The sequence below is a fragment of the Photinus pyralis genome, unplaced genomic scaffold (genome assembly GCF_008802855.1).
Source record: "Photinus pyralis isolate 1611_PpyrPB1 unplaced genomic scaffold, Ppyr1.3 Ppyr1.4_LG8, whole genome shotgun sequence".
In the NCBI taxonomy this organism is placed as follows: Eukaryota; Metazoa; Arthropoda; class Insecta; order Coleoptera; family Lampyridae; genus Photinus; species Photinus pyralis.
This window is the reverse complement of record NW_022170819.1, coordinates 604,976-619,849: the sequence shown is the minus strand read 5'-3', so window position 1 is coordinate 619,849 and position 14,874 is coordinate 604,976. Positions and strand designations below refer to the sequence as shown.

Here is a 14,874-nt window from a genome sequence, read left to right as displayed (position 1 = left end):
CAAAGATATATTTTTGTCGCATTGTCGGCCAGTTTATCAGATTTAATATGTCGTACGTATCGTTCACTCATAAACTGGCGCTGACATTATGTGAGTTATTCATGAGGATCATTTACATTTTATTTACTTACTCATTTCCATTATACGAGTACCTTACTACCTTGAACTTTTATACCAATTTGAATCATCGCACTTTTGAGGGTGCAGTAAAAATCTTTGATGCTGTGTTTAATAGTCGAGGATGGAAACTCCAAAGGCGATTTATTTGATTTGTTAGCTTTGCTTACAGTTCTACACAGTTTAAGATGTGCCAAGTTGAAAAGCGAGGGGGTTAAGTGGGATAAGGGAATCAGACTAATGTCTCTCTCGTACTTAGCTAGATTGAAAATGTGGACGAAAGGGTTTTTTTACATTGAGTTACATAGATGTCTGAAGGGTAACTTTAAAATGTATCAATGGCAGCTTGTTATGGCATAAAAGAGCCATAAAAATTAGTAGGGTGATGTAATTTTTTTATTTGAGAGTTGTTTAGGGTACCTTATACGTTAGAAGATACTGATTTGTGCTCAAAAATTTTGTTCGTATACATTTGGTCGGTCAAAAAAAAGTGACTTGAGTTACTTTAGATTTAAATCTTTTAACGCACCCTGTTAAACAACACTGTAAGTAATTATTTCCTTAATTTAATTGTCGAACGCCTGCGTGCGGGAAATGTGTCCAAACATGCTTTGTAAGCTTTTTTTCTCTCAGGAATTTTCCATTCCATGTTTCTAAAGTAATTTATGCCCGAATAGAGGTTTCATGTCAATTTTTTTTCTCGTGTCCAAGAATCAGGTGTTGATCAAAGTTTGTGTAGTTAATTCTTTGGAATTTTTGGAAGCTTATCGAGGCTACAGTCATAATTCCTTTAGGTCAATATTGGGATTTTTCTTTGTAGCAGATGCCTTAAAGGTACGAAGAGAAATGATAAAAATTCTCACTTTGTTTGTGCTAACTAGCTAGACAAGAGCTTTGTGGGTGGTTTAGTTGACCGCATACCATTGCACACAACACTATTAATTTGGCGCCAAACGTGGAGCCGCTGCGATATATTATTAGTCTCAAGGATTGTTATAAATGATGCATTATGATTATACCCTAAGTAGTCAATTATCAAACGCCTTTAGAACAAAATGTTTCCCTTCATTAATTATTAATTCTAGTACCTAATCGAAGATTTTTTCAGGAATGCCTTTTTCTATGTGCACCAGTTATGCAGAAATTAAGCACCAATTATTCACCGCTTTCGAGAAAACTATGAGCTCCATAAATAATGTAGCGATCCTTCTAGAACATTCTCCCAGGTACCATCAACTCGATAAAGTATTACGCACCGACGATAAGTGACTGTGACTCATTCATACATGAAATGTGATATGCTGAATCGAAACCGTTGTAGAAGCTATGTTTGCTATATAAGTAAAATGAATTAATCGTGTTTTTAACATCGATGCCCAAATGATAAATAAAAAAATTTGTGCTCTTCTTCTAAATGCGTCATAAATATAAGTATAATGTAAGATAAATAATAATTAACCGTAAATCAATCTATTAAAGGAACGTTATAAATTCAGCAATAATTAGTATATAAATAAATGACGTAACTAACTAAACTTACGTTGCAATAATACGTTCGTGCAAAGATTAGATTATCCCCTTCAGGCGTGGATTATTGATCTTTGAGGATTTTTTTCTTATGCAGATATTAAGCACCAATTATGCGACTTTTTGTTCAGTTAGTTTGTAAACGAAACCCTCCTTTCCACGTCCAAATTAAAAATTTCGTTTCACTGTTGGAAACAAGCACAGAAATCACCAAAAAACGAGTACAATTCACCATGGAACTCAGTTGGAAACGTTGGTACAGCATTATAACCTTAGATTAAAAATTCACATTTACAGACCGCATTTCAATGGAGTAGGGTATTGAGCTATGTGTAAATATTGCCTCAAAATAAACAAAACTGGTGATGGTTGGGTAGTGGTGCACATTTTGGGAAACTAACATTTTTTTGTGGGATCTTTGGCTTTTTGTCATTACTTGTGATTTGCGTCAACACAGAAAAAGCTGTGTAGGTATATCGACCAACCATTACAGACTGAGAAAGTAATGACCCCAACTGGCTCAGATTAGTATTCTCTTGTTGATTCCATTTTTGTAAGTATGTAATTATTTTCTTCTCTCAATTATTGCAACCCGTTCACTAATGCCACACTCTAGGCGATTGTAGAGCGCAAAGTAATTACTTACTTTTTCCCTGAAGAATCAAACAACGTCTCCAAAGTAGTTTTTCTGTTTAAAATAAATTGGTAGAATTACGGGTTGTTTAATTAAAATTCTCTTATTTAGGTCTTATTCAGTTTGTGTATTTTGCGCTGCATCAAATATTTCTACATCTTTGCCTGATTGTGGTAAAACAAGTCAACTAGAATCCCTAATTACGTAATCGTCAACCCCTAGCCTTTCTTAAAGTACGCCACTTTCTATTTTAAAGTAAATGTAGATATCCAAAGGTTAATCCGCACAATCAATCAAATTAATAAGCAGATAAAAAGACGACTTTCAAAACTTTTAATGCCTAAATTTTATGATATAATAATCATCTGCCACTTAAATTGTAAATCTACTAGAGTTAAAAAGTAATTCTCGTATTAGACATATAAATGAGTGACAGTGTAACTGTTATTGCATAGAAAAGTGTATTTTCTTTATATTCACAAAACGGAGAGAACAAATTATCATATGACTTTACACGATGATTAAAATCTTTGGAAAAATTGCATTGAAACTAAAAATTCATTAAAAATAGAAAATATTGTGGATGAAAGGGAAGATGAAGGACTAATATTGGGAGAAGATTTTTAATCCAAATCAGCCAATAAATGGAAGTGGGTAGAGATAGGAAAAAGAACAAAAGAGTGCAAGCGGAAGCAGTGTTAGGTACTGTAATTATCAGAAAACAGAGGATAGAGACCTTTAAACAGAAATATGGAGGGAGATAGGGACGAGCAATTCACATTCATGGAAGGAAGATTGAGAAGGGAGAAGAATTTCAAGGATAGAATCACTGGCCGATAGAAATTAGGGTATTAAAAACCAATAACGTGGAAACATGTAAATAATGGATAGGGGTGAGACACGGAGTGTAGAGAAGAGAGAAACACATTATACAGTAATCATGGAGAACAAAGGGCTGAGAGAACAGAAAAATAAGTAAAAAAGAAAAAGTAATGATGGAGAAACAGAACAGCTTCAAAGAAACGCGGCCCCACTTACGCCGAAATAACACGCAATTCTTCTATACACCTTATCTCTTCTAACGTTAATAAGAAGACGTGCGTTAGTTAAATTTCGTCCAATAAGACTCCTCATCGCCAACAAACAATTCTAAAAGAAAAAAATAGACTGAGATATCAAATTCAAGTACAATAAACCTTGTCTGTACTTATTCGTAGATAATCCCTCAGATTTACACTTAATAAATTGCAATATTCTCATATACAGGGTGTATGCCGTCATTATTTTTGGTGTTTAAACTGAGATACACAACAATATGTACTACACAGGTTAGTGGAAAAATAATTGAAAAAAATGGGGCTGAAGTAAAGTAACATTTTTCATAGAAGGCAGCGTTCGGCAGAGTGAAAAGGGAAAACGGTAGAAAATGGAAAATAGGCGGCAAGTTAATATATGGAGAGACAAGAATCAGGATAACGATATGAGGGAAAAAGGCTGGACAAGTAAAGGATTGAGACAGGGACGTCCACTCAGCTCAATCTTATTTTATTTCTACAGAAGAGGTATGAAAAGAATATTAAAAAAGGATCTAAGATAAGAATGGTTGGCCTCACAATACGCCATTGGGTCGACCCAATGTTTCAAGACATTTTCCAACATTTAGGGCCGCATCTCGGCAAGGGTTTCGTGAATGTTGACTTTCAAGACGTCAATCGACGCTGGCGGATCCGTGTAGCATCGATCTGAATTAATCGGAAAGATTTGCCAACTATGTGCACAAGTTGGTGTAGATATTCATTACAAGTTTGGATACTTTTTGCTTCAAAAAATCGATTTGTCTTGACACAGAATTTGTATTGTGCAACAAGTGCGATAGATTATTTTGATTCTGGCAATAGAAAAAGTGACTTAGAAGGTACAGATATACAATTTTGAGGATTGTCACTATAGATCGGGCACAAAATCTGTATTATCAGACAAAATATGGATTTACGCACTTTGATATTTGATAAGGTCTACCTTCAGAGGCACAGACATTCTGAGGCTTGGGCAGTAACAGCCCTGTTTAGGTATTATCTATCAATTTTTGAGTTTGTCAAAATGAGGTTATTTTGTCTTAGATTTTTTAATTAAGGGTGTGTAATTTTTTTGCAATTCCGCGGTGTATTAAAGTGATTAAAGAGCTGAAGGATTAAAGGATTACCGCCTGGATTATGGGCGAATTATCTAGCGATTTGGTCACAACTCTTATCACAAATGGAATATCGTGCATTAATCTTACGTTGTCAAGGGAACTTTGCACTAGTATTCGTCAAAATGGAATGAATCACAAGGAAAATGATAAAAAGGTATTATCTGTGATGCAAGTTGAGGCAAGGTTACCTAGACTTTTTACGGCGCTCCAAGATAATGAAATTGTTTAGTGAATACCTACGCATTACTATTTCCCGTTAGAGGTCCATTATGGTAATGAGTTCCATCAAATTTCTTGTAATTGATGCAATCACACCGTACTGCAGGCTTTCTATACACTAAATACCTAACCAGTTATTTGATCTGTAATTAAATTTACATTTATGCGTATGAAGAGTAGGTATAATAATAAAGAGTGAAAGACACGAGCAGTACAAAAAATGTCACGTCAAACTATTATCGTTTTAATCATTGTGTGCTCTGGCATTATTATCGCAGGTAATAACCTACTTAATTAAATAATTCGATTAACTCTTTGTGTAGATGCCCAAATGTGCAAAAAAGATGGGATAAAGTTTGGAAAAGGACAGGCGATATCGGTCCCGGGTAAATGCATGGAGGTCACTTGTCAGGATCCCGTCACAAACCGACAAACTGGACTCACGTAAAAAACGGCTAGTATTTCTGTAGCACTCTTAACGAAAGACTGTTTTAGTTGCGCCTACTCATCGCCACCTCGAGGATGCCGTTTATCCAGTACCGATTACTCAAAACCATACCCTCAATGCTGTCCGCGCAATGTTTGCTAGGCCATCTGCACGTCAAATCAGGAACCTCTACTAATTTTCTAACGAAAAGGAAACACAACAAATATATTATGAGTAGCATTTATTTCGTATGTGTTTTAACAAACTTCCTTGGGGCAACAATCTGGAAATGGAAGCGAGAGATCGCCTTCCCCAAACTTGCACCCGTCATGTTCCGGTCTTGTGTTACACCTGCAAAATTCCGAAGTTATCCCGAATCGTACAAAAATTCACCTCACTTTTTTCCGACCATTAAATTAATAGCCGGTTCCTCGCAGGTGAATTGCTCGCACTCAACGGTAATCGTCTCCCCTTTTTTGAATTTCATCCCTCCTTCCTCGCAGACGTGCTCTGCAAATGAAAAGGGGATTTTAAATGATCCAATTTCTCAGTACGTACCGTATCCATAAATGAAATGGAAGCTGATTAATGTAAATAGAAGCACAATTTTTCCCATCTTAGTAACTCTACTGTCATAAATTTAATAAGCGATTTCTTTGTTTACCGAATTGATGGATTATGCGCTTAACCGGTTTGGATAACCTTTAACAAGACGATTCGAATGTTTATTTATGAGATGATGTATGTGTTTGTTTTCAAAATTGATAAATAATGAAAACAACTTCAAGCAACAATGGGAAATACATTTTGTCAAGGTTTGTACATATAGGATGTCCCAATATGGGTAACTTTTGCATTATTTACTGAAGTTGCCTACGTTCTGCAACTTCGGGTGTTCCTCTTAAAAAAGTTCCTGTTAAATCATCAACAATTAGAAAATAATATAAAATAACACAATATAATAAATTTATTCTTGGTTCTGGAAGGATATGAAGTGTGTTCATTCTCCATAACGTCGCGACTTCATGATTCTTCCTCAACGTATTTTAATGATTTAATGGTTATTTTTATAGCAACGCTGGCCAGACAAGTACTCATCTAGTAATAATCTTGGGGAGGTTCTTTACCAATCGAATTAATGTTTTCCAATAATTACCAAACCTAGAAGGATGAAGGTCCATTACATTTGTCGAATGTCGCATTTTTTCTTCAACTCGTCACAGTCTACAATAATAAACCAATTATCCGCTTCCTCGAAATTTGTTCCGTTGTCTGAGAAAATTGTATTGGATCTTCCATACATGGAAATAAACCTTTTCAAGGCTCTCACAAATCCTTCTTGTCTTCTGCACACAAAAGTCGAGTTTCCACGCGAATGAGTCCTTGCGGATAACGCTTTACTTTCAATCGTTCCCTTTTATCTGTTACAAGTTGTTAAACAATTGGCTGTCCTTTCTCAGTTTCTCTTGTTTTACAAATCGTAAGATCCAACCGTAGATCCGAACAGAACTAATCTTTTTATTGGCAGTGCGGTCTTCCTGAAATTTTAATGCCACGTCTTTTTTTAAATAAGAGAAACCGAATCGCTTATGTCAGACATGTAAAGGGAGGGAGGAGGCAGAATTTCTCAAAAACGAAGTGTCAGAAGAGCATCCACAAATGGAAAATGATACATGTCTTTCTTAAAATTCTTTAGATTCCTAAGGTTCTGCAGATTATGCGAACTCCTCCGATTTTTTTATGCTTAAAATGCCTCAGCTTATTTAAAATCTTTTAGTCCTGGTTCAATTTTCATTACTTTCCGATATATGTATCAAGCAAAGGAAATAAAAAGTCAGAACAAACTGTACTACACTATTCATAAAACACTTCCTGATCATGCTGGATGATTCAGTAACCAGGGACCGCAAAAGCTAGAGGTAGGTACAAATCCTTTGGCATTTTACCTAAGTGATTTAAACAAGAGGTATTAAAATAATGTTTTAATACGTACCTCACTTCTCTTACACGATCCGTCAAGGATTTAACTTTTTTTTTGCATTCGCAAAGTCTGTGGCAATTAACTGTCTGAGTTTCTGCCAAAACGTGTCACAATCGTTATTTCGTATCAATTTTATCGGTACAACAGCACGAAGCGTGTCGGATGCACAAAAAAATTTCAAACGGAAAGAAGTTGATACCATGCTATCGAATGAAAAAGAGAAAAAGCGGCGGAAACTTGTGACACTTATATGGAAATGTACAGCAGGTTAACAAACAGATCGATGAAAGATTCTTCCCTTTGGAAAAAGGTCAAACCCTTCGGTAAGTAGATATAATTTATTTTGTCAAACAAAGCGATATTTTTCGTAGTTGTGCGTAAAGTAACCATTGTTTTTCCTTTGTAGGGGTGTAGAGGGAGAACACTCACCGTGCGCCGTTTCAGCTTTGCGTGTCTTTGCTTTTGTACCACGCAATGGAACTAATTTAATCAATTTCATTTGTACGGTATTTAAATTGCTCTTTTTTACCATAGTTCTACTGCTTAATTTTCAAATACCAAATCGTTAATCTATATTTTGTGCTTTTTGGAGGCCCTCTTAGCTAAGTTGGATACGTTTTCAGTCTCAGGGGCCTCAAAACAGCTTTATTTGAGTAGCACACGACGTGTTAAGTGGGTTAATAGGTGAACGTGCCATAAATGGACTTTTGACAACTTTTCAAATCAATAACACTCCCCAGTAAAAAGTACAGTGTGAGAAGCGAATGGGCGGATGAACGAATTAACTGTGAACTGAAAAAAAGCGTACCACGTTCACATATTTTTCAGAAAAGCCCTCGATTGTGTTATCGAAATAGTGAAAAAGGCTTGAATTACTAGATATTGTCATAATATCTAGTATCTAGTAATGTATTTTCTGAAAGAATTTGTAAAGGGAGAAGTGGGACAATGAAAATCCACACTTCGAGAATATCACAGCCTATTTCTGCCCAAAATCAATTTTTTTCCTAAAACGAAATTTGCCAGAAAAATTATATCTCAATCTATTGGACGACATGATATGCTGATCACACAATCTTTGGAGAGTATACTGGACCACAATAGGTACATGCAGAAAAAGAAAATTTGCACTTTCAACAAGATGGGGATCCACCACATCATACTTTGACTAAAAGTCGGTGGCTCAATTGACAGTATGGTAAATGGATTGACAGAGACGGACTCCTCTTGATTTCTTTCTTTGTAAATATTTGAAACACTGTAGTGTAAGACTCCACCTGACAATATTCAAGAGCAAAGACACCGAATAACGCCTGAATATGGACGGATTACCTACAAGGGACACTTTTAATAATGCTCCTAAAAAAGGTGTATACAACCAAAGCGTAAAATTAATCCACCGTTTTATTGCCTAAGACATACATTTCCTCGCCCACTTTCTCTCTGTGAGAAATTTAAATTATTCGCATTTGGAGTTTTGACCCCACTCACAGATGCACTCATTTTCCTTTTGTGAGTGAAAATTCCATTTTTCAATAATACGTCAAGTGAAAAGAGTATATTATAACTTTAAAGTAGAGGGTAGCTAGGGTTGTTTCTATTAAACTTCCTACTAGCTATCGAAATGGACGTGTTTTCCCAATTGACTCACGATCGGCATTTCGTATGAAATGGAATAGGAATTCGAATGAAATCCGCGTGATTATTTATTTTCATTTGCGACATTGTACCTAAGTTACCCGTGAGGTAAGATAGGAAATGGAATTGATGACAGTTGTACCTACCTACATTGTATTAAGGGTCGTTATGTAGGAAGTTTGTAGGTTAGTGTCGGCGTGGGATGCGTCGTCGTGACGCCGCGGTGGCGCCTGTGTCATCCTACGTTTTATTACGACGAAATAATTTGCGGAATCTTATATGAAGCACTCGAAACGACCCACAGCAAATTTTCCCTGGCAAATCATCAAGATTAAGGGTGAGAGATGGTATTTCAATTGGCACCAGGCGTATGGATAAGAACTGATTTTCATAAATTTCCTCTAATTCGATCGGAAAATGGAATGAAGCGTCACGTTAATAAAAACTGAACTGCGTATAAATGGGGAAAAGCGGAAATCGTTTGCGTCCGGAAGCGGGACTGACCTCGGTCCGTAATGCATTTGTTATTTTTGTTGCGCCAAACTTTGTGCTATAATTTCGTTAAAAATTTCTGCGACAACTTTGCATGTGTATCTGCTCCATTTGTTTGGGGCAAACAACGCTTTAATGGCACAGTAACATAAATTAAAGAGGAAATGTAATTTATACGGCTTTTATCACAATTTATTTTATTTGTTTCTGAAAATATTGTTGAGCCAATGTACCAGGATTGTTCAAAGGAAACACGTTACAAATATAAAGAAATCCATTAGCATTAAATACCCTGGTAACTAAAACAAATAGTACCATTCTACCACCACCACTAACTAACGTAGATCGTGGAAGTTTTTGTAAAATGGAATTAACGACACTTTTTATATGATTCTTCTAGATCTTCACAACGCAGATTACAATGTTTAGTTTTGAAGTTCAAAATGAACTGTCATCTCATACTCATCTTAGCTGAAGCAGAGGCTTAATGAAATGCACCACAGGTTAGCAAAGAAATTAAATATTGGAATAAATACCAAAGGGATTAGAAATAACATTTGTAGAGAAATCTAGTGCATCAGTAGAAGCACTTCTGATGCTAGATTATGTGCATCAGGTGCAAAGGTTAAATTAACCGTGTAAACACGGCTTATTACAGTCGTGCTTTGGACAGCTTCTACATCAGGAGAGTTTTTGTCTTTAGACTATTTAGTCTAGATGGACAAGGAACTGCCGGAAGTAGTATCAAAGTAATTTCGTGGATTTTGAACACGAAATTCACCTAAAAGCAGATATTTTGACAATTTTCAAAAAGAAAAGTTGGGAACTACGCAATTAATAAGGCACTCAAAGAGAGGAAGCGAAGAGCTCAATGAAGATGCTTGGGCGCAATGTAACTTTTGAACTAGTAGCCCAATCTTGGAACTGTTTGAAATTATGGATTCTACAGGCCACATTCTATAAGAAAATTTTTTTTCCCGGTCGATCTGAGACAATTTTTTTTTCGGGGCTCAAAAAAAGGCAGTGTATAACCTTCCTTTTTTACCAAAAATCGACTGCACCAAAATTTCTCGGGAAAACACTTTTTCTTATTAATTTTGGTGCGTAGAATCCAAAACAATTCGTACTTTTTCGATCAGACTTCTCAATCAAAAGTTATAGACTAGAAACCAATTTCGAAAAAAAATTCAAAGGGCTGTAACTTTTGAACTAGTAGCCCAATCTTGGAACTGTTTGAAATTATGGATTCTACAGGCCACATTCTATAAGAAAATTTTTTTTCCGGGTCGATCTGAGACAATTTCTTTTCGAGCCTCAAAAAAAGGCATAGTATAACCTTCCTTTTTTACCAAAAATCCACTACACCAAAATTTCTCGGGAAAACACTTTTTCTTATTAATTTGGGTGCGTAGAATCCAAATCAATTCGTACTTTTTCGATCAGACTTCTCAATCAAAAGTTATGGACTAGAAACTTTTGAACTAGTAGCCCAATGTTGGAACTGTTTGAAATTATGGATTCTACAGGCCAAATTCTATAAGAAAATTTTTTTTCCCGGTCGATCGGAGACAGTTTTTTCTTCGGGGCTCAAAAAAAGGCAGTGTATAACCTTCCTTTTTTACCAAAAATCGACTACACCAAAATTCTCGGGAAAACACTTTTTCTTATTAATTTGGGTGCGTAGAATCCAAATCAATTCGTACTTTTTCGATCAGACTTCTTAATCAAAAGTTATACACTATAGAAACCAATTTCGAAAGAAAATTCAAAGGGCTGTCGCAAGGTTACAAAATAGCAGTTGTAGGAGCACGAGCAAGGGGATTAGAATCATGATATATTTAGAACAACTTAAGAAGGAATTTTCATCTATTTCTTTTTATTCAGTCATTTATTTTAATGGTTAGTTTCTATTATCGACTAAATTCAGTAATGAGAGAGATTGATCGGAATCATATTTTCGGGGTCAAAGAGCATTTAAAGATCAATTTGATCCCTGCGACCATCATAAGGTAGGTTTACAATGAGCGCTGCTTTAAAATGTGACGCAATGGAAAGTGCGTGATGCACAAACAACAACGAATTTATATCAAGACTGATTATGTGTAATTACTTCATATTATAATGATATGATATTAATAGTGTCAGAAGATTATTGATTATCGTAAAAGTTTTTCAACATCGAAATGTATCGTTTTCTAATTTATGTTCACCGAATTTGCGGTTTTCATTCCATTGAGTTACTATAGTACACTAAACAAAGTATCTAATTCTCCTAGGTCATTGGTGATCTAGTAGTCCATCTTTTCATTGAGTCAATTTTTAATTACCATTTACATTAATCAAAGAGGAATCGACGCAGAATTTGGTTTTATTTCTCTGTAAGCAGCGCAATTGGAGCCTAATTCCTACAATAGGTATTTCTAAAGCTATGAAGCTGTCAGAGTGAAATTTTTAACAACAAAAGTGCTATCTATTATGATTTAACTAATTTAACAAATTGTACAAAGTGGGACCCTACCAATTTGGGTTTCTTTTGATAATGGTTTCTCAGGGACCATTATGAATACAAGGATGCCACTTTAACGTGGTTTGTTGGGTACACCCTTCCTCATCAGCTTAAAATCTTTATAAAATTCCTAATATGCGCTTGAATGGGTGTGCGTACAAAAATCTTATACCGGACAAAGGTTGCTATCTGGGGGTTCTTCAAAAGCGATGTAAACCACTCTCTACAATGCATTGCTTTTAAACACAATAAATCGAATATCTCAACAGGTATACAATAAATGAAGCTAATAAATAAATACTAAAGAAAACAGAGGAACTTAACGTCCTCTAAATTTGAGTTTAATCGGTTTCTTCGTTTTTAAAACTACGTGAGCCGCCAATACAATACTTTTCGGTGTATCGACGGGCATCACTTCGTACTCCCTTAAAATCGCCGATATAATACTTTTTCCCAGTAATAATGAGAATTTGTTTCCTATGCAGCCCCTAGGACCAGCGCTAAAGGCGAGGTAGGCGAAAGGGTGTCGATTTTTGCAATTTTCCGGCGAAAACCTCTCCGGATCGAATTTGTACGGATCTGGATAGAATTTGGGGTCGTGGTGGATGTCATATATGCGCACGTTGACATTGGTGCCCTTTGGGAGGGTGTATCCGGTGTGTGTTGTCATTTCTTCCGTGATGTATCGCGATATCATAGGCCCGCTGGGGTATAACCTCAGGGTTTCCTTTAACACCTGATCTAAATAACGCATACTTTGCAAGTCTTCGTAAAAGGTGCTGTCGTCGGTTTTGCTGAACACTCCCTCGACTTCTTCATAAACCTTTTGCTGTAAGTTTTTGTTTACGTAAGCGAGATATTTGCTTTAAGTTATTTTAGCTTACCTGTATTTCGCTATGGCTGGCCAGCAGTAGCAAGGCGAAGCAGATCATACTGGTAGTTGTATCGTGGCCCTAGAGATACTCAAAATGTACCCTTGCGAAAAACTACCTCCAGTTACTTACCGCAAACATAAAAGCATCTGCTTCTTCCCGAATATCGGCCACAGGAATTCGTTCGTCCAAGCTATTCTCAATTAGCAAATCGAGTAACCCTGCACCTCGTTTCGAAAAAGCACCTTTACTGGCAAAGTTCTTCCTCTTTTCTTGAATTATGTTATGTGTAAAGTCGTGTAGCACTTTCAAGACCTTCCTCGATTCCCAGTAACTGGGAGTTAACAGGTATATTGGCAGAAATGCGTACCACGGTCTACTAAGCTGATGAATGAATAGTTCACCGATCCGATGTGACGCTGCTAGATATTTACCTACTTCTTCATTGTCTTCGTCTAATTTTGTACCCATTACCGTTTCTAAAGGTACAAAATTTTATTACGTGACGCTAATTTATTGGAATGTATTACCACAAACTACGTGCATTGTGCCTTTCGATACGAGGGGCTCAATCTCTGTGTATTCCTTCTTACTTTCTCGCTCGATAAGTTGAGTGAATTTCTCGGCGTGCTCCTTGAAGGCCTCCACAAACTTACGCATGGTGCCAATGCTAAATGCTGGCCCTGTCATTTTCCTTCTTTTCCACCACTTCATCCCTACATTATACCATCAAAACTAGAGTCTCTCTCAGAGGGACGTTGATTTTTACCTGAACTGTTAAACAGTCCCTTTCCGACCCAAGGCTCGAGCAACTGATACGTTTGGCCTTTATTAAGGTACTTCCCGGAGGATAGCAGCACCTGAATGTCTTCTGGTACCATTAGATTAACGTAAAGGGTGTTGAGCACCAGGGTTTTGTAGATCGGTAGGGCGTGAGTTTTTGCGAACTTGTGGAGGTATCTCCATGTTTTATCTGAAACCGAATTAACGTTAGGTAGGTACTTAATGAGTGGTTGTCCATTTATAACATTCTTACTTGAACTATGCTCCCTGCTACGGCAATGGTGCTTACTGAGAAGCAAGAAATGTTATTATACACACGAATTAAGACGTAAATTCAACATTCTTAATATATTAATTAGTTTATCGTTGACATTTACACCGCCAAGTTGATAGAAAATTGATACATTTGTGCAAGGAAGTCAATTTTGCTTCAAACCAAATCAAAATATTGATAACTAACCACTCATGCCACAAATAATAATAAACAAAAAAGAAACTTACCCGGTGAAAATAAGAAGTAGGGTAGTGCCCCTAAAAAAGGATAGTGGTAAGGTCCGGGAAGTTTGTTTGTTAAATGGGCACGTCTTCTATTGGACCACCATTTGACCATAAGAATGGCTAGTAGCACTAGTAGTGACACGATCGCCATGATTATACCATTACACTAGCCTAATCGCTCGTAAATTGCTTCTTATATTACAGACAAGCATTACGCATTAGACCTTTTGTACATTGTCTAATACTGACGTAAATGATAAATGAATATGGACGATTAGTTAGTGCTACTTTTCATTTTTGTTTGTCAATGTATTGTGGTGGTAACCGAAAAATGATACGCATATTTTGTATGTCACGCTTCCTGTTTGTAACTCAAAGAAGTTTATTGCATATTTGCATACAGGAAGATGGCATGGATTATTGCTTATTATTAATTAGTAAGTGGAGAGTGGTAGCCTAGGGTCGAACCTATTCACATCAAAATGTAGTTATTCTATATTTAAATGAGTCTTAGGTAAATAAGCCCAATATGAAACAATAAAATATTACATGGTACATGATAAATCAGTACAGTATTCATGTACCGCAATAAAAGAGGATTTTCAAGTTAACCGGAAGCCAATTTTTTGGCCCTGAGATCCACGAACATGGAGCAACTATTATGTGTACTTGAAGAAGCTTCAAAAAGATCAGCGAACCAACAGCTTCAGGTAAACCCCCTCCAAACAATAATAAAATAAATTAAATCCTGTGTGCCCAAATGTATATGAGATTAGCAAGAACCGTAAGACCTACTTGGTATAACTGTCTAGGATGCATGTACCAGTTTAATTGTAAAAGGGTTGCAGTGAATTTCTTTAATTAACTTGAGAAACTCAATCGTAATTAACTATGTAAAGCAAGTACCTGCTTTTATCTTCAATCGGGCACGTATTCAAGTCACGAAAATTTTTACCATCGAGACGGCGTCAAATAAAGATTGTCCG

General features: G+C 36.3%; 2 protein-coding genes across 3 annotated transcripts; both read right to left on the bottom strand.

The window, feature by feature from the left end:
- Nucleotides 1-5,342: 5,342 nt before the first annotated feature.
- On the bottom strand, nucleotides 5,343-5,836 carry LOC116179756 (venom peptide HsVx1-like). Its single transcript, XM_031499580.1, has 3 exons — nucleotides 5,677-5,836; nucleotides 5,517-5,628; nucleotides 5,343-5,469 (listed from the first exon to the last, which is right to left on the bottom strand). Exons 1-3 carry the CDS (start codon nucleotides 5,732-5,734, stop codon nucleotides 5,376-5,378), a joined length of 264 nt encoding a protein of 87 aa, XP_031355440.1. The 5' UTR covers nucleotides 5,735-5,836; the 3' UTR covers nucleotides 5,343-5,375.
- A 6,123-nt stretch (nucleotides 5,837-11,959) lies between these two features.
- LOC116177885 (cytochrome P450 4C1-like) lies at nucleotides 11,960-14,228 on the bottom strand. 2 transcript variants are annotated; one of them, XM_031497048.1, is made up of 7 exons: nucleotides 13,892-14,029; nucleotides 13,644-13,678; nucleotides 13,377-13,580; nucleotides 13,138-13,323; nucleotides 12,740-13,086; nucleotides 12,620-12,688; nucleotides 11,960-12,564 (listed from the first exon to the last, which is right to left on the bottom strand). In XM_031497048.1, the coding sequence occupies exons 3-7, from the start codon at nucleotides 13,486-13,488 to the stop codon at nucleotides 12,055-12,057; spliced, it is 1,224 nt and encodes a 407-aa protein (XP_031352908.1). In that variant the 5' UTR covers nucleotides 13,489-13,580; nucleotides 13,644-13,678; nucleotides 13,892-14,029; the 3' UTR covers nucleotides 11,960-12,054. The 2 variants fall into 2 exon arrangements, with proteins under 2 accessions (XP_031352908.1, XP_031352907.1); XM_031497047.1 differs by lacking the exon at nucleotides 13,644-13,678 and having other exon boundaries at nucleotides 13,892-14,228.
- Nucleotides 14,229-14,874: the final 646 nt, after the last annotated feature.